Genomic DNA, 19,731 nt, shown 5'->3' with positions numbered 1-19,731 from the left:
TCTGAGAAGAACTTTCCAGGTACCTTTCCATGTTGCTGTCATGTTAATCATTCATTAAGATTTCCATCAAAGGGCTTTATTGATTTAACGAGACGTTGAGTACCTGTACACTGTTTGCTGTGTCAGTACACACACACACACACACACACACACGCACACACGCACACACACACACACACACACACGCACACACACACACACACCCTAAACCACATACAGATGGAGCTCTTTGTAAACCTGCTTTAAGCTGATGTCAGTTTATAAGTAAAGTAGCGTAAATGTTATCAGCCTGGTGGAAATGACAGGATCATAAATTATGAGTTGAAAAGGCAAAAAATATCTTATGAAAATGGTTGTTTGCTTGTTTGCATCAGAACATTTGAAGTATCTTTGCTTTAAAAGCTGAACATACAAAGGGAAGTTTATCAGCTAAATAACAGTTTAATAGTCAGTTTATGAGTAAAAACATTTTTTATGCTGTTTGCTTATATACTTCTTTCCTATTAAAGAAATACATTTTGTACATTTTGCATTGTTTATAAAATTCAACATGAATTACCAGTTGCCTCTGCTCATGGGAGATTTTTCTCTGAACTTTATCAGGAACACAGTACAAACAAGGTTATTAGATCTCCTGAGGGTGTGTTGTGACAATCCACTTTCCTCCCTCTACTTCCTGGATGGAAGAAAAAAACCAACCTTTCCCAGGTAATTGTGTCTGAGTTGGGTGTGACTCTAAAGAATGTCAAACAAAGACAGTGGCTGGTTGGTTGGTGGAGGGGGGAAGGAGGGAGGGAGGAGGTTGAGGGGGGGGCGGAGGGGGGGGGGCATAGGGGACTTTACTGTTTCTTTTTTTCCCCACAGCAAACACAAGCAGTCAGCTGGTGTGGAAGCAACTGCCCCGACCTGCTCGTTGTGGTTGACCGTGGAAAGGTAAGGCTTTGTTTTAGTGTGACCTTGGAGTGTGAAAGCCCGTCTGCCTGTTGTTGGTCACAATCTGAGTGACAGGTCAATGTTCTTTTTATTTCTATTCTGTGAAAAAAAAAATTGTGCTGCCTGTCGGCCTGAAGGGGGCAGCTGTTTGATCCAAAGGCATCCTAAAGTCGGTGATGTTTGCTTTGTCATGGCTGATTTAGGTTGAATGAACTCTGTTCTCAGGATGAGCAACACAACATTTCCGGCCAGATCCAAATTGTTGCGGTCTGCCCACCATGAAATCAAAATGTTTGCGTTAAGATGAGCTGTTTAAGATGTTTGACACGTTCAAAGATGTGCGAGCTGGGAAACCTTTGGAGGGCCCGCGGCTACGTAAAGGTAGAAGGGCAGGTACTGTGACTGGAGACAAATCTCCGTTAGTGTCACTGGAAGGACAATATAAACAGCTAACGGACAAGTCCAGGAGGAGTTTGGACCGTTCGCTTGGATGAAAAACAGGCCCTTGAGCTTTCTGTAGAGGGGACTTCATGGTTTTTATTCTTCTTTAGTTTAAAGTTATTCTAATGTTTCAATTTAAGACTTTCCACAATATTGTGCTTTTACTCTGCATCTTAAAGTTTTATGTTAAGTTGTTGAAGTTATTGTCAGCGATTAAAGAGTGAATCCTCCGTGGGTTTCACTGGGAATACTGAGATTGTAATGTGGTAGGAAAAAGCCCTCCATCGGTTTGGGGATCATAATGCACAGTCTCCTCAACAGTGTGCTGGTGTCACATGAAAGGTTGCAAAAATCTGTTGTGATTATAAACATAATGCAGCTGTGTTTATGCCACTAGTGAAGCTGTCAACAAAGCATGTTTCAGCAGTGAGAAGTTGATGTGTCAGCCATATAAACACTGACATGAACTGGAGGAGTGAAAAAGATGATGCTGACACTTTCTCATAATTTCATAATTTCTCTATCAGAACAGAAAAGGAGCCCCAACTTCCAAACTGAAGTAAAAAAACTAAAACATTTTTTGATGCATCTCAAATATATCAGCCTGGATATTGTGTTGTGTCTGTTTTTGAGTCGTGTTAACTGTAATGAGCCCACCATTGTAGTTATTAGTAGATAACTAGAGCATCATTTACAAAAAAGATAATTCTGGCACAGTATTCCCTTATATATTAACTATATTTACAGGTTGCATATATTAACTTACATATAATATTCACAAGTCCCAGCTCAGTAAACTATGCCTGCTAATAAAGCTTTCTCTGCAGGATGTGATGCGGTTCTGTTTTTACTCCAGAAACATGTTTCACTGTTCAGGAACACCAGTTTTACACTTTTACTTTGCTTGGTTGGCTAGTTTGCTTGGAAACGGTGTGATTGTTTCGTTTTCAGTGTGTTTAATTTTGCAGAAAGAACAATACAGAAGATGATTGGACTCCAGACAAACGAACCAACAACGACAGATTGAGTCGAACCCCAAAAGCTCTCAGCTGTTATTCTGTGTTGCTGAGCTGCCGCGGAGGCGTTCATTGTCGGCTTTTGCAGTGTTTTCCTCTCGTTGCCTCGTTCTCATGGTCTCTCTCTCTTTCTGTGTGTTTGAGAGGGCTGTTGAAAAAAGGTGTGTGAGTGATCTGAGAATAAGGGAGGGGATCAATAAGTCAATATTTGCTTAGTAGGTGGACCTTCATGTGTACACGACAGTAACTGTAACATTGGTGCCTGCAGTCGGCTTGTTTCAGGCTCTTTATGAAATTTGACATCTTTGTTATTAAAAAAAAAAAAAAAAGCACCCGGTTGTTTTTTGGAGTTCAACACAATCTCTCATTGTTTGTTTGTCTGGATTCCAGTTTTCTGCTGTATTGATCTGCCTGTGAGTGTGAAAAAGAAAAAGTCACAACTTATAACTAGCAAACTAAACTGACTGAAGTCATTAGTCTTCGTTAAGGTGTAGACGAGTTTAAAGAAATCCACCACACAAAACATTTCTCAGTATTTTAATTAGTTTGAATTAACCAAAAGGTAATTAATTAATCTATTATGTAGGTAATTATAACCGTAGAAATGAGTGATTTCTGTGTATCCGTGTGCATTTAGGATTTAGTGTCGGCTCATCCAGAGAATACAACAATCTCTGTTTGTCAGGATGTCAGCAGATACCTAACATGCTCTTTAATTGCTGAGTCAGCAGAATGGCCAGATATTTCATCTTTGGCATCAGAGTTACCTATTTTACGTCTGGTGTATCCAAAACCTTTGGTTAAGTCACTTTCTGTTCTTGTAGATGCTTTTTTTTCTGAACAGCACTTAAATCTGGCACCGATAAGTTCATATTACTGGTGAAACCAACGTCCAAGACAACATTTAGAGGAATTTCCAGATGGAATTGAGCCAAAGTGACAAACAGACTGTTTCCTTGGAGATCAGCTTGTTACCTTTTTGTTGTGAACCGTCAGTCATATCATCTTCCTCTACTTCCACATCTTACAGACAGTGTTACATGTCTGTTGTTAGTTGCTATAATGTTATCCCCACTTGTGTTTTCACAACCTTCGTCAGGGAGGAGGGATGTTGGACGCCCTGCATGAGTTGTTCTGGTGGGACAGATTGTGGCTTCCCGGAGACCTGACGTGGGCCGACCTGGAGGACAAGGAGGGTCGGGTCTATGCCAGAGCGTCCCACCTCTACATCACTGTCCCCTATGCCTTCGTCTTTCTGCTCATCAGATACCTGTTTGAAAGGTACACAGCAAATTCACGTCTTTGGAATAAACTCTCTGAGTTCAAATCAACTGTTTTTGCTTTGTTCCATGTGAGACCATCAAATTCACTCTGAAGCAGAGTGGAAGGAACTCTTTTCTAGAAGTTGATCTTTTAACTCTTTTCTAGAAGTTGATCTTTCAACTCTTTTCTAGAAGTTGATCTATTAACTCTTTTCTAGAAGTTGATCTGTTAACTCTTTTCTAGAAGTTGATCTTTCAACTCTTTTCTAGAAGTTGATCTATTAACTCTTTTCTAGAAGTTGATCTATTAACTCTTTTCTAGAAGTTGATCTATTAACTCTTTTCTAGAAGTTGATCTTTTAACTCTTTTCAGGAGTTGAACTTGAACTCTTTGGGAGTTAAAACTCGACTCCCATGAAGAGTAAATTTACTTTAACCTTGAGTTGCTTGAATGTGAAACTCTTTCATAATGTTAACAGTCAACACTTAAAAGTGTGAATTATTTGACATTCATGGAGTTAAAATTTCATCACACTAAAAAGGTTTTAGGTAAAACTGACTACAAGATAACAACATATTCGTCACAAATATATATTTGACAATTATTGTGGTTTGCTGCAGCTGTATCAGCAGGAGGGGAATATACTTATTGCTTTGCAAAGGACAGATACCTTTTTGATATATATATATATATATATATATATATATATATAACATATCATTCAATAGCTCACCTCCAAATCCATCACACATCAATAACACCGTTGCACTGTTGTTTGTTTGTTTGTTTAATTCGTTACACTGTTGTGTAATTTAATTTAATATTATTCTATTTGTATTTGTATATAATGTGCATTTTTTATATTTAGTAGTTTTTGCTATCTCTATTTTTTATTCTGTCATTTGTATTGCTTTTCCCTGTATATGCTGCTGTAGCAAAACAATGTCCCTTTCAGTTTGAGATTGAAAACCTTTTTTGGCCTGATGCACACTACTGTATAAATAAATAAAAAAAAGTCATCCATCCATCCATCCATCCATCCATCCATCCATCCATCCATCCATCCATCCATCCATCAATCATCCACCATCCATCATCCATCCATCATCCATCCATCCATCCATCCATCCATCCATCCATCCATCATACATCATCCACCATCCATCATCCATCCATCATCCATCCATCATCCATCCATCAGCCACCATCCATCCATCCATCCATCCATCCATCCATAAGGAGGACTATTCCAGATATTCCCACCAACCGTGACGTCACCCACTGATTTCGGAAGTTCTGTTTTCGAGCCTCGAGTTCTTTCTTGTTTTGGAGTCAGAAGTGACCGTCGTTAGACAAAGCCAGGAGGAGCGAGTTGGCGGCAGCGAGACGTGATTCACCCGTTAGTGTCACAAGTTTATTCTTGTTTAGTTTTGTCTTATTCCTTTTTTCCAGTTCTTATTGTTTAGTTGTCTTTCTGTGTTTTCCTTGTCATTCGGTTGATATCTCGTATTCTTTTAAAGTTCTCATGTTCATTTCCTTGTGTCTTTTTTCTGTTGTTTTTACCTCGTCTCTTTCCTCCCCTGTGATTGTCTCCACCTGTGTTTAATTATCTCCCTGCCCTCCTGTATATGAAGTCTGCGTCATCCGTGGTGTCCGCTCCTTGTTCATGTGAATTCCTTGTATTTTGTGAGTCCTGGTGTATTTACCCGAGTTTGTTTTCTACATCCTCCTTTTGTCTTTCCCTCTCGGAGGGCCTCCGTTCGTGTACCAGCCTCACGGACAGATGGAGCTTCCGTCCTTTATAATCACGTCCTTCCTGGATCTTTACCTGATTTTGACTTTCTAAGATTGAACTTTATAGTGCTGTTTGTGCTTTGCCTGGTCCGGACAGTAAAGAATTATTCCTGAACTGTTTTGTGTTGAGTCGTGCAACTGAGTCCCATTCTTAAACATATGACAAGTGGTTTGTGAGCTGCCATCGAGAGTTTGCCGTTTCGGTCTTTGCCATCTTTCTGTTTTTGGAGCCAGAAGTGTCCATATTTGGATGGGGATGGGGAGGAGTGAGCAGTGGATCTGATTAACACTATGCCCTGCCCACCTATAGCGGAAACTTGACTTGGAGATACTGCCTGGCTATAAGTTCTGCCTTCCTTCTGATCCCAGTTAGAGTAGCCTGTTGGTCCGGTCCAATTATAATTCACTGCCTGAAGCTGTGGCTGGATAATCTATCCTTGTTCTATGACTAGTATGCAACACACCACAGGAAGATCTCAGTTGAACACCTTAAAGATTACACGTCCATTTCAGGTTTGATTTCAGATTCGTTCTTATCTTTTAGGAAAGTCACGCTGTGATGAAACTGATAACTTATCCTGTACTTATTTAGTATGTTTTATGTAAATGAATGTGTGCTCTCTATAATGGCATCTTATCCATGATTTGCTGCATGTCCTCCACTGGGTGTCTTCACTGTGTTCCAGATGGATTGCGACACCATTTGCAGTCTCTGTTGGAATCAAGCAGACTGTCCTTCAGAAAGCAGAAGACGTTCCCATCCTGGAACTCTACTATACCACTCGATGTAGAAATCCTGCTCAAGTAAACAAAGACACACTCAAACGAGTCCCACAAATTAATGTGATCATTGAGATGTCATCATGTTGATCTGTGTTGTTTTTAGGTCAGACAAATTGGTTGGAGCTACAACTTTGGCCATCTGACAAATCCAAAAATAATATAATAATCATATCGCTTCACACACTTGAAGGAGGTAGACATCTGGAGCATCTTTAGCCAACAGCATTTTAAAATGATCCTATCTAGCCACAGACCTTCAATTGTGTAATAGTGATAAATAACATCAGTAACATGATATTTGTATGTCTTGAAATGATGCTAAATGGTATTACATTTCACATTTTTCAATGACACCAAAACCTCAAAAACTCAACAGCCACATCATATCACCTCTTTCCAAATTATTCTCCTGGTTACTTTGGTTAAATCACAAACCTCATTGTTGACAGTATTCAAAACCAATTTTTTTTTCCATTAAACATCGAGGGTCCGTTTCTGAGAAGGAGGCCCGAGGATGTTCCTGACATACACACTCATTTTAATCAATCTAACAGTCAGATTAAATGAATCAAAGAAGTTAAAGTTAATGCAAGCAAATACAGTAAAATACAGAATGTGTGTGTATGTGTGTTCTGTGTTGTGTGTGTGTGTGTGTGTGTGCGTGTGCGTGTGTGTGTGTGTGTGTGTGTGTGTGTGCGTGCGTGCGTGTGTGCGTGTGTGTGTGTGTGCGTGTGTGTTCAGGCTGACATTGATGGGCTGTCCAAGAAAAGCAGTTTGTCAGTGAGACAAGTGGAGCGCTGGTTCAGAAGAAGACGCAGACACGACCGTCCCGGAGTGCTGAAGAAGTTCAGAGAGGCCAGGTCACTACTCTGTGTGTGTGTGTGTGTGTGTGTGTGTGTGTGTGTGTGTGTGTGTGTGTGTGTGTGTGTGTGTGTGTGTGTGTGTGTGTGTGTGTGTGTGCGAGTGTGTGTGTCTGCGAGTGTGTGTTTGTGATAGTAATATTTGTAGAATACCTCCAGCAGCCAGAGTCTGTACACGTCTCCTCTCTGCTTCCCACAGTTGGAGGTTTGTCTTCTATCTGTGTGCGTTTGGAGGAGGAGTGGTCGCACTGTATGATGTGAGTGGCTTCTAATAATCTGAACATGAGTCCATCTCAGCCAGAGTCAGAAGCTTTTATTGTGAAAAGTAACCGAAGACACGCGTGGTTAATTTTGTCACTTTAAAGCCACTCGGCTTGTTTCTGTCACTCTTCATGTTTTATGACAGTTGTTCTGTTCACCATTCTTCTACTTCTGCATTCCTAACAAAAAGTGAAAACCCCTTCTTTTTTTTTTACAGAAAGAGTGGCTTCATGACACTAAGGAAGTCTGGACAGATTTTCCAAAGCAGGTTTGTTGTTTACTGTCGTTATACCCGATAATCTTCATGTCAGCACCAGGAAATGTAATTCAGTACCATTCGTGTTTTTAGTTGAACTCATTCCATGAGGTCTACGAGCTCCTCCAACAGTCCCAGCTTTGATCATGGAGTCAGTGCAGCGTCTCTGTCATACTTTTACATCTTTCTCCTGCTTTCTTTAATTCATTTGAATGTGAAAAAAACATCCACAGATAGTGAAACAGTAGTCACGGCCCCTGCAAGCATTTTAAAACAGCTTTTGCAGAAATTGCTTTCCAATAACACTTCAGTCTGCAGCAAATGAAAGTTGGATATTAAAGTGAAAAAACACAAATCGCCTTGGAGAAATTTGAGATGTGTGTGTGTGTGTGTGTGTGTGTGTGTGTGTGTGTGTGTGTGTGTGTGTGTGTGTGTGTGTTTGGCTGCTTTCTAAAGCCACAAATATTGTTGTTGGTTAATTGAGCGGGTGAAAATACAAACACAATATCTTCCTCAAATAGTAAGTAAGAGTGTTCTCTGCAGCAGCGGCACCACATCACAGATCACTGCTGAGGTTTATTTACAGCCAATCAGCAGGAGCGATGAGAGGACAGGGGAAGCAATCAAACATTCTGTACTCTGAATCATCATCTTACATTGTGTAAGAAGTGACATCCGCATCAGAGACCGACATTGTATCAGTCTCTGGTGCGGACGTCACTTCAGAATCAGTTGTCAGTCAGAAACTGATTCTGTGAGTGACTTATTTTGTAAAACTCACTTATTAACACAATTGCTTTTCAGGGTGTTTTTTTGCAAGTAGAAATAATGTCAATAGATCTCACATCAAGCTACAGTTTTTGCATGAACCACTTGAGTTTTCAGCTCCACATGTGGCCAAATGGACAAATGTGCCTTTTATAATGAATTATCAAGTCTTGAGTACCAACATAAGTTTCGCATCACCAAATAGTAGAAGTATTTGTCTAAATAAACAACACACAACAGCCTTGTCCTTTTAATAAAGCTTGATAATTGTCACTTTATTTAGAAACAGAACTGTGCTCTAGTTTTTATGAGTGGTAGGAAAGTGAATGTGACTTGTGTACTGGCTGCAGTCTGCTGTGTGGGAGACGACATGGCAGAGTGAACAATAAGCACTTCTACAGTTCCTGAAGGACAAAAGAGCAGAGCCTTGTGGGAAAAACCTTTTGTTTGTGAGACTGAGATGAACTAAAGCTTCATGTTACATGCTGTCCTTCTCTCTCTCTCTCTCTCTCTCTCTGTGTGTGTGTGTGTGTGTGTGTGTGTGTGTGTGTGTGTGTGTGTGTGTGTGTGTGTGTGTGTGTGTGTCTGCAGTCCATGCTGGAGTCTCAGTACTGGTACTACATCCTGGAGATGAGCTTTTATGAAAGTCTTCTCTTTAGTGTCGCCTTTGATGTGAAGAGGAAGGTGAGTACTTGTTGTCAAAGTCAGAAACTTCCACCTACTTCAATCTCCTATGCTCCTCATGTTTACACCTTTCTGCTTGTTTTCGTTTTTTTTTATTTCGTTCTCATGTAGTTTGTTGAGCGTTTTCTCAGAATAAGTATGAAGTTGAGAACCTTCTATTGTTATTTAAGTCTGTTATTTTGAATTTAAAACAACTTTAGTGCAAAATAGTTAGAAACGCATGTAATGCGTATGTAAGGTGACATTTAACTGTCACATTATCCCAGATATAAACAACTCATTTAGTGAGTTGGGATGGTCCCTCCTCGCCTATACGAACCAGACCCAGATCCATGGTGTTTATGTGGGTCTGGTTCCGCTCCATAGAGAACTGTTTGCCGTCGTTCCATCGTAGGCGTAGACCTCTGGTTCATTTAACCAAAACGGGCCGACACTCTGCCACCGCTGCAACTACCGACGGCCTGTGTCCACCAAAGTATTTTTTCCTGAGTACAGAATGTTTATTCAATTGTTTTAATGAACGCTAGCTACATGACGAGGTGCTGACCATTTATTCTGCGCTTGACGTTCGGTGTTTTTTTTCCGGTCAGCAAAAGTTGGAAAGTTTCAGCACCGCAATCGACACTGTCACCAGCCGTCCAATCACAGTGAAGGAGGGGCGGGACAAACGCGGGTAAACACTGGTCTCTGATTGGTCCGCCCTTCAGAGAGGATGTGTGAATAGTCACTGTCACCTCACATCTTTCCCATTCTTGTGAACGTGATATCTCGGGAATGCCTTGAAGAAACTTCATTTTTCATGAACACCTCGAGGGAATTTCTTAAGATTTTACACTGAGATTCATTTGGACTCAAGGATGAACTGAGTAAAATCTGGTGGTCAAAACATGTCTGTGGCCTTACTTAACTTAAATTTAATAATTAATTAATTTCACACAAATATCTAATATGATTAAATGGTTATCATTCTTCTCTGTCTATTATTCTAAACCATAATTGAGGAGAAGAAGAAGGGGAGATTGTGACAATATTTCCCATTTATGACAGACACTGAATTAGGTTATTACCATCTACAAAATGTGGTGAATGTTTAGATCTTCTGTGATGTCAAGATTGAAGTTTTATGTAAAGCTTCCATGTTTTAGAACTTATTGTTTCTTTGCAGCAACACCTACATGAGTTTGGACAAACATGCATGTAAACTACAATTTGAGCGTAACCTGCTGGGCGGGAATTCTAGTTTGAGGCTATTTTACCTTAATAATTGGAAGTGAGCAGAGTCTGTGCGGCTTTTTTTTTCATCTTTATTCTCCATCACACATCCAGCAACAGCACTCTCTCATTGTTTATTGCTTATTTGTGTGAAAGTTACACATTTTTTAAAATTTTTATTTAATTTTATTTTTTTTACTTGTTTTCCTTTTTTAGGACTTTAAGGAGCAAATCATCCACCACTTGGCCACTCTGGTCCTCTTATCATTTTCCTGGTGTGTCAACTACATCCGTGTAGGAACGCTGGTCATGCTGGTCCACGATGCTTCGGATGTCTTACTGGAGGTCAGTTAACAGCCATAAGTTGCTTTAAACAACTCTATCACCTGACAGCATGTTGATACTGGATGACTTGGCAACGACTCTGCCAACAATTTTAATATATTTTTTTTCTTCCTACGCTATCAGTGAATAAAAGCTATAATACAGGTACGGTGAGGCTGTTTAAACCCCTCGTTAAGGTCAAATAAAGAGAGCTATGATTTGTTCTAAATATTAACTTTTAGTAACTGGGGAATATACTGTAACTGGACACCAACCACACTTCTAAATTACTGCACCATGTATTAAAAGTGAAGACAGAAACACCGAGGCTCATAAAGACAGCTTGGCGCTGTGGTTACCAATCAATAAAAATCAGTATGTTGTTAGTGAGAACAATGCAACTTTAATATTATATATTTGCTTAAATGTGGATATTCAATTTAATTCGTTCTCAGAGAAGAATTGTTGAAGGAGAAATTTATAGCCTGACTGTAAAAGACAGCAGCTGATATTGTGGAGTACATATACTCCATGTACATATACAGTGGGTACGGAAAGTATTCAGACCCCTTTAAATTTTTCACTCTTTGTTTCATTGCAGCCATTTGCTAAAATCAAAAAAGTTCATTTTATTTCTCATTAATGTACACTCAGCACCCCATCTTGACAGAAAAAAACAGAAATGTAGAAATTTGTGCAAATTTATTAAAAAAGAAAAATTGAAATATCACATGGTCATAAGTATTCAGACCTTTGCTCAGTATTGAGTAGAAGCACCCTTTTGAGCTAGTACAGCCATGAGTCTTCTTGGGAATGATGCAACAAGCTTTTCACACCTGGATTTGGGGATCCTCTGCCATTCTTCCTTGCAGATCCTCTCCAGTTCCGTCAGGTTGGATGGTGAACGTTGGTGGACAGCCATTTTCAGGTCTCTCCAGAGATGCTCAATTGGGTTTAGGTCAGGGCTCTGGCTGGGCCAGTCAAGAATGGTCACAGAGTTGTTCCGAAGCCACTCCTTTGTTATTTTAGCTGTGTGCTTAGGGTCATTGTCTTGTTGGAAGGTGAACCTTCGGCCCAGTCTGAGGTCCAGAGCACTCTGGAAGAGGTTTTCTTCCAGGATATCTCTGTACTTGGCCGCATTCATCTTTCCTTCAATTGCAACCAGTCATCCTGTCCCTGCAGCTGAAAAACACCCCCATAGCATGATGCTGCCACCACCATGTTTCACTGTTGGGATTGTATTGGGCAGGTGATGAACAGTGCCTGGTTTTCTCCACACATACCGCTTAGAATTAACGCCAACAAGTTCAATCTTGGTCTCATCAGACCAGAGAATCTTATTTCTCATAGTCTGGGAGTCCTTCATGTGTTTTTTGGCAAACTCTATGCGGGCTTTCATATGTCTTGCACTGAGGAGAGGCTTCCGTCGGGCCACTCTGCCATAAAGCCCCGACTGGTGGAGGGCTGCAGTGATAGTTGACTTTGTGGAACTTTCTCCCATCTCCCTACTGCATCTCTGGAGCTCAGCCACAGTAATCTTTGGGTTCTTCTTTACCTCTCTCACCAAGGCTCTTCTCCCACGATTGCTCAGTTTGGCTGGACGGCCAGGTCTAGGAAGAGTTCTGGTCGTCCCAAACTTCTTCCATTTAAGGATTATGGAGGCCACTGTGCTCTTAGGAACCTTGAGTGCTGCAGAAATTATTTTGTAACCTTGGCCAGATCTGTGCCTTGCCACAATTCTGTCTCTGAGCTCCTTGGACAGTTCCTTCGACCTCATGATTCTCATTTGCTCTGACATGCACTGTGAGCTGTAAGGTATAGACAGGTGTGTGCCTTTCCTAATCAAGTCCAATCAGTTTAATTCAACACAGCTGGACTCCAATGAAGGAGTAAAACCATCTCAAGGAGGATCAGAAGAAATGGACAGCATGTGAGTTAAATATGAGTGTCACAGCAAAGGGTCTGAATACTTATGACCATGTAATATTTCAGTTTTTCTTTTTTAATAAATTTGCACAAATTTCTACATTTCAGTTTTTTTCTGTCAAGATGGGGTGCTGAGTGTACATTAATGAGAAATAAAATGAACTTTTTTGATTTTAGCAAATGGCTGCAATGAAACAAAGAGTGAAAAATTTAAAGGGGTCTGAATACTTTCCGTACTCACTGTAAGTACATATATCTTTCTCTCCTGGTTTCAAAGCTTATTACTTTTTTTTTTTTTTTTTTTTTTTTTTTTTTTAAACTCTGAGCAGCACTTGTCAACCAGTTCCTGTTCAGATAGATGCTGTTTTGCAATACAAACAACAGAGATTCTGAGGTACAGTACATATATTTTAAGATTTATAAAACAGAAAAGAGAGATAAACATGAATCCTTTATCCATTTTGAATGCAGCCGGCCAATGATAATCCTTTTAAAAGATCACAGACAGGTTAGTCAGCGGGCACGATGCGTCGCTTTGTCCAAAATCACTCTATATTTACTATATACTTCGATGCATTTACTGTTTACCATCATATTAGTGTCTGAAATGATCAACAAATAGATAAATAACTAAATGTATTCAATCATTTTTGCTATTGTGCCCTCAAACATGGTATAATGACATGAACAAACGTTCTCTGTTCACAATGCTGACCAGTAGATCACTTAGATCTTATAGTGGTCGTTAAAACTTACTTCACTCTACTCCAGTCTGTCTCGAGTCAAATAGTATTATATTATTATTAGTAGTGTTAATATTTGTAGTGGTAGGACAATAAGTGCATATGTGGCAACATCAGCATCAAAAAGGGGTTGACTCCTGTGTTACCAGCCAGTATTGAGGCTTTATTTCACGTGTTTATTCATGTAAATGTTTACACTCACTCGTTCCTGCTTTGGCACTAGATTTAGATGTTTTATGTAAATTGTGGTGTCCAGTAACGACTTAGTTAAACCACCTGCCTGGTTTACATTACACCATGATACCATCTGTGTTCTTTAAGAGTGGTTGATTAACAATACGAATCTTTTTCTTTCAGTCTGCCAAACTGTTCAACTACGCCAAATGGGAGAAAACCTGCCAGACTCTTTTTGTTTTGTTCGCCATCATGTTTATGGTAACACGGCTGATCATCTTTCCATGTTGGTAAGCTGATAAATGTGTGTGTGTGTGTGTGTGTGTGTGTGTGTGTGTGTGTTTGAATGTATTCATGTTTATGCATAGGTATGCTAAATGGCAATAGGGTCCAAAGTCTGCCATTAGATTATGTTTTTACATTAATTTCTTTTTAGATTTGTATATGTTAAATTAGTTTCTTTTGAATGTATTACTTATTTTTGTCACTCATCACATATTGAAGAAGCCATATTTAATGATTGTTAGTTCACCTGTTTATATAAGTGAAGACATCCATTTAAACCTTCATTTGATTTGACTAAATTGACCAACAATGAGTTCACAAATACATTCTGCTGTTTGTACACGTCAATGTGACTGGAGTCCCTAAAACCAGTAGCACCAATACTGTTCATGTTAATATGCTTCTGGCTAGAAACACAATGGTTTATTGTTACTCTACTGGTGAATGGAGTGGAAACTATTTTTGTAATTTTTGTTTTATTGTATTTTGAATGGGTGGGAGAGCATCGCTGCGGCTGTGGCTGCCTGATGTTCCTCCACAACTGTTTTGGAAGAGACACCAGTAAAACAAGCCCCTCCTCTGTTTTCCTCAGTCACTGTGGTTTCATTATTGCCACACTATGAGCTGCAATCAACCATCGTCCACTGATGCAGCAGTTTTTCCACAGCCTCCCTCTCCCTGCTGCTGCCACTGCTACTCACCTCTGTGTTACTGTGGATGATGTCATCATCACAAATGATGTCTTCTCCCTCTGCATTTACTTTTTGGAAAAACTTTCAGTGTGTCCCGGTGGTCGAGGCATTTAGACCAACTAATCGCAACTCTCATGACTACATAACGTTCAATCTTAATACAGATTCAACACAAAGTAACTATTAAAACCTTCACAAAGGATGAGGATCAGGTTTTAAGACAGATTGAACCAATAAATGGAGTATTTTTTAGAGACTAGTGCTCTGTTCCTGATGATATACTTCCATGCTCTTCCATGTCAGGACTCTTACTGTGTAGTGCAGGAATTTTGACAGACTAGTGTTGTTTCAAATCATACAGACAGGAAATGACCTCATCATGTGAACACATCAGCCTCCAAAATATCTGCAGCTTTAATTATTTTACCCAGAAATCAACATGTTTTTGTGGCCTCTGTTTAATACTCAATAAACACACTGATTCTTCTGTCCAGCAGCAGCAGTGGAAAAGACACACTTTGTGTTCAGGAACAGCTGCAGCTTCCTCACACGCTTTTACTTTGAAAATCCTTTACGTCGGTGGCCCCGTCCCCTTCCTCTACGGAGCCAAGATGGCGACCGTTTAGGGTGGAAAGTGTCCAGAGTTTCACACTTCTTGTTTTGGAGCGTTCTGAGTGATTCATCCTGGAACTTGTAGTGTTCTGATGGTTCTGTACTGACAGAGAGAACACACTGATGTACTCAGAGTAGAGAGTTAGTACACAAGTACAACATCTGGAATACAAGTACAACATCTGGAACACAAGTAGAACACCTGGAACACAAGAACAACATCTGGAACACAAGAACAACATCTGGAACACAAGTACAACATCTGGAACACAAGTAGAACACCTGGAACACAAGAACAACATCTGGAACACAAGAACAACATCTGGAACACAAGTACAACATCTGGAACACAAGTACAACATCTGGAACACAACAACGACATCTGGAACACAAGAACAACATCTGGAACACAAGAACAACATCTGGAACACAAGTACAACATCTGGAACACAAGAACAACATCTGGAACACAAGAACAACATCTGGAACACAAGTACAACATCTGGAACACAAGAACAACATCTGGAACACAAGTACGACATCTGGAACACAAGAACAACATCTGGAACACAAGTAGAACACCTGGAACACAAGAACAACATCTGGAACACAAGTAAAACATGAACACGAGTACAACATCTGGATCACAAGTACAACATCTGGAACACAAGTACAACATCTGGAACACAAGAACAACATCTGGAACACAAGTACAACATCTGGAACACAAGAACAACATCTGGAACACAAGTACAACATCTGGAACACAAGAACAACATCTGGAACACAAGTACAACATCTGGAACACAAGAACAACATCTGGAACACAAGTAGAACACCTGGAACACAAGAACAACATCTGGAACACAAGTAAAACATGAACACGAGTACAACATCTGGAACACAGCATCTATCTATAAGCGTTATTTAAAGGAAACCAGACTTGATTGAGCTTCTCGACGGCGTTTGATCTCCTTTCATTCCAGATGTTTCTTCAGTTCTAACTGAACTTTGTGGGGGTCGTTGAACTTTTTTAATTTCAGTGTGCGAACCTGATTATTCACACGAATGCTGAATGTCAACGATTCACATCTCAAGGAGTCGTTAACACGACTCTTGTGCCAAGCGTGGGACCGAAGGAGCCTTTCAGATGAGAAGTGAAACCCATTCGAGAACCTCTGGATTATATATAGCTGAGAGAGAAGATGATCAGCATGAGAAAATACTCTTTGTTTTGTCTGACATACAGTATATCTATATATATAGATATAGATATCTATATCTATATAGATCTATATAGATATACTGTATTTATAGATATAGTATCAGAGCCTCCTTTATAGTCCACACTTTCAATAAATGTTGTAAACACTGTTAACACTGTTCTCTTGGTACCAATAAAACGATAATGATGATGATAATCTCAGGACACGAGCTGGAGATATTTACACCTTGTTTCTGTTTTCCTTTTTTCCAGGCTGATCCACTGTACCTGGGTTTACCCTGTTCTCTTCTACCCAGCCTTCTTCGGCTACTACTTCTTCAACGCCATGCTGGTAATCCTTCTCTGCCTCCACGTATTCTGGGCCTACCTCATTCTCTGCATGATCAAGAAGTTCATGTTCGGCACAGTAAGTCTGCTCAGTCAACGATCGTCTGTCCATGTTGGTCTGTTGTGAAATAAAGCAGATCATGAATATAATCCCAACACCTGGTTGTGTCTGTTTGGATGCAGTCTGTCTCTTTTTCCGTGAGCTGCTCTGTAAACAGCAACTTAGCTACTCAGTGCAGAAAACTTAACATTAATATAACACACATACACTTTTTTTTACTAACAGCAAATACATCTTTGTGATAACGTGAGTAGAAAGGCTGTGAACAAGTGAAATAAAGAAATAACTGTATTGTTTTATTGTGAGCCTGCATCTCATTGTTGTCTGCAGCAGCTCAGGTTTCAAATCCATCTCCAGGTGGACATTTTGGTTCCCTCTGCCTTCGGCTGCCGGCTACACCCCCTGCTGGTTGCATTTTCTGAACACCTCCGTTCTCCCATCACGTCTGCTTTCATTCTTTACATTTACTGTATCTCTTCCTCTGCTTGTGCCACAGTTAACCAGAGACGAGAGAAGTGACAACGAAGAGGAGGAGGGTGAAGAGAGCAGCTCAACAGAGGATGAAGGTGAACGGCGACACAAGCTGGTCAAGGGACCGACAGCTGATGGGAAGGACGACAAGAACGGCTGCTTCGGATGTTTGTCTCCGCCTGAGAACATCTGCTGGTCAAAGACTGTCTACTGACTCTTTTATTATTTCATCAGAAACTGGAACACAAACTAACCCAGTAAAGCCTTTGCTGTTCTTACAGCACTATGAACTCCTGACATCTACAGGCAGAGGGACCCGGAGATGTTTTTTGGCTCTTCCTCTGTTGTCAGTGGCAGCGCTTCACTCGACAGCTCCGCTGGCCAAAAGAAACGAGCTAAACAAAAAGCACAAACCCTACTGTGTGCTCATAATCCCATTTCATTTCTGAGGAACATTCCCCCATCAGTAGTCCTCTCCATATGATTGTGATCTGGAGATGGATAGGAGGGGGATCGTGTTGCTGTTTCCACCTCAATGCTCCATGGAAATTTGTATAAAAGTCTATATTTTAAACCACTCGGCCCAACTGTGGCTTTTCCTGACAAATCATCCATTTAGAGAAGAAATCTACCATGAAATATTGCACACATTTTAAATAGCTTTCTATTTCCCATCTACGGTGTCTACCAAATGGTTCTACAACTGCTCAGGTTGCATGGATCCACTGGTGGAACACATTCAACTCCGTTTCCAAAAAAGTTGGAACGCTGTGTAAAATATAAATAAAAACAGAATGTGAGGATTTGCAAATTATGTAAACTCATAAAGACAACATATAAATTGTTGAAAGTGAGAAATTGTTTTTATATATACTATTAGACAATGTATATGGTGGTTTATGAAGCTCCCACTGGCCGAACACCACATTGACCACAAGGTCTGTCAGGCTCTCTGGCTCAGGCCTGTTCAACCCAGTATCACGGTAAAGCGTGAAATAGACACGTCACTCCACTTCAGCAAAACGTGAGATAGCCACGTGTGCGTGCGTGACAATTTCACATTTTGAAAGCGTGTAACTTAAACGCAAGTAAATGTCATGTGACGTGGGATGATGTGACCAAGGAAGCAGGAGGGGTGACATTAGTAACAGACTAATGGGTTGGCCTGTCATATATTCCAAGAGTAAATACAAAAGTATACTTCTGTTTTTCAGCTCCAGTGTGTTGGAACAGCCTCCGAGTTGACTTGTTATACACACCCACAATCAAACAGAGCCGCCCAGCAGCTTACCACTGCCGTCCAAAAACCACAGCAGAGGATCAACTGTTCAACCTGCTGCAAACTGACATGACACAGCTTGGTTAACCTGCACTTCAAGCAACGGTGAAAAGGGAACACTGACCGACTGTGCAGATAGGAAATGCCAGAGCACAGCAGGCCTGAAGCAATAACAGATTTGTTTCACAGACACACCGGTAAATATCTTGTTTTCACACATGCGCTGGGTTGGTTTGAGATGGACTGCACCTCCAAAACAGACAAAGGCAGCCGGCAGCCGCAGGAGACGGAGACAAAACACTGCAGTCACGTCGGGTCGGCCGGTTTCCAGAAGCCTTCGGCCTGTACAGGAAGACGCTTTAATAAATCCTAATTTAATCAAACGTTATCAGACCCAGATGTCGGTTTAAACACAGTCTGCCAGTGTCTTCATTATGACAGGGGCGACGCCCTGATCTTGCAAAGTTGTTATTGCCTATGTGGCATGATGTCAGTGCAAGTAGGAATCAAGTGAGACAGAGATGGAACCGGTGTGCATTGTGCTCTGATCAGTGATCGATTCTGCTAAAGGCCCGGCTCATTTCAAATGAACTCACTGCCAGTTGGGCTAAACGGGCCAGTGATGGTTCTTCATGAAGGCTGAGAGCTAGCCTCGCTGCGCTGACTGTGGCTAACAGTTTCAGTTTTCCACGCTGTCTGGTAACTTGCCTCGTATTAGGCTCCACCCCTAACTTGGTGAAGTATTGTAATGTAATTACAGTCTACTCTGGGTTTTTGCTTTGATGATACAGTGCACAGCTGATCGCAGATCGCCCCCCTGTATATTTTAGATGCATTGACAGGTAACGCACGCCACGCCTCAGCGTTTGCACAGCTAGTCTGAGGGGTGGTTAATCGGGTTTGTCCCTCCCCTCCCTCACTGTGATGGACGGCTGGTAACCGTGACGAGCACAGTGCTAATATTTTTCAACTCTCGTTGAGTGTTCAGTGCAGAATAAACACTCAGCACCTCGTCAAGCTGCAGGCGTTCATCACAAGGAAAAAGCGCCTCGGTGGAAATGGTAGGTAGCTGCAGTGGTGGCAGTCTCGTTGGCCTGTTTCGGCGCGAGCTGATTGGTTAAATTGACCCCGAGGTCTACGCCCAGTAGGATGGAACAACTGCAAACAATTCCCTATGAAGGGTGACCGGACCCATATGTTCACTGAGTGAAATTGGGTTCTGGTGTGCACCAGGCACCAAGCCAAACATCCCCACACAGAATTAAACTGGCATTTCCCTTGGAGTCTGCTTAACTGAAGATATCTAGGGAGGTGGCTAACGTTAAGTGGTCAGACAGTGGA

At 40.9% G+C, this 19,731-nt stretch overlaps 1 protein-coding gene across 1 annotated transcript; it reads left to right on the top strand.

Moving 5' to 3' along the window:
• The first annotated feature begins 882 nt into the window (after positions 1-882).
• cers3a (ceramide synthase 3a) lies at positions 883-18,774 on the top strand. The gene is made up of 11 exons (XM_069172933.1): positions 883-933; positions 3,490-3,671; positions 6,134-6,251; positions 6,972-7,090; positions 7,290-7,347; positions 7,569-7,619; positions 8,967-9,059; positions 10,488-10,616; positions 13,622-13,728; positions 16,505-16,658; positions 17,137-18,774. Exons 2-11 carry the CDS (start codon positions 3,499-3,501, stop codon positions 17,323-17,325), a joined length of 1,191 nt encoding a protein of 396 aa, XP_069029034.1. The 5' UTR covers positions 883-933; positions 3,490-3,498; the 3' UTR covers positions 17,326-18,774.
• The last annotated feature ends 957 nt before the right edge of the window (positions 18,775-19,731 follow it).

The sequence above is a fragment of the Embiotoca jacksoni genome, unplaced genomic scaffold (genome assembly GCF_022577435.1).
Source record: "Embiotoca jacksoni isolate LCO1_2020_lvr unplaced genomic scaffold, fEmbJac1.0.p SCAF_56, whole genome shotgun sequence".
In the NCBI taxonomy this organism is placed as follows: Eukaryota; Metazoa; Chordata; class Actinopteri; family Embiotocidae; genus Embiotoca; species Embiotoca jacksoni.
The sequence above is the reverse complement of the archived record's forward strand: the minus strand, read 5'-3'. Positions and strand labels throughout refer to the sequence as shown.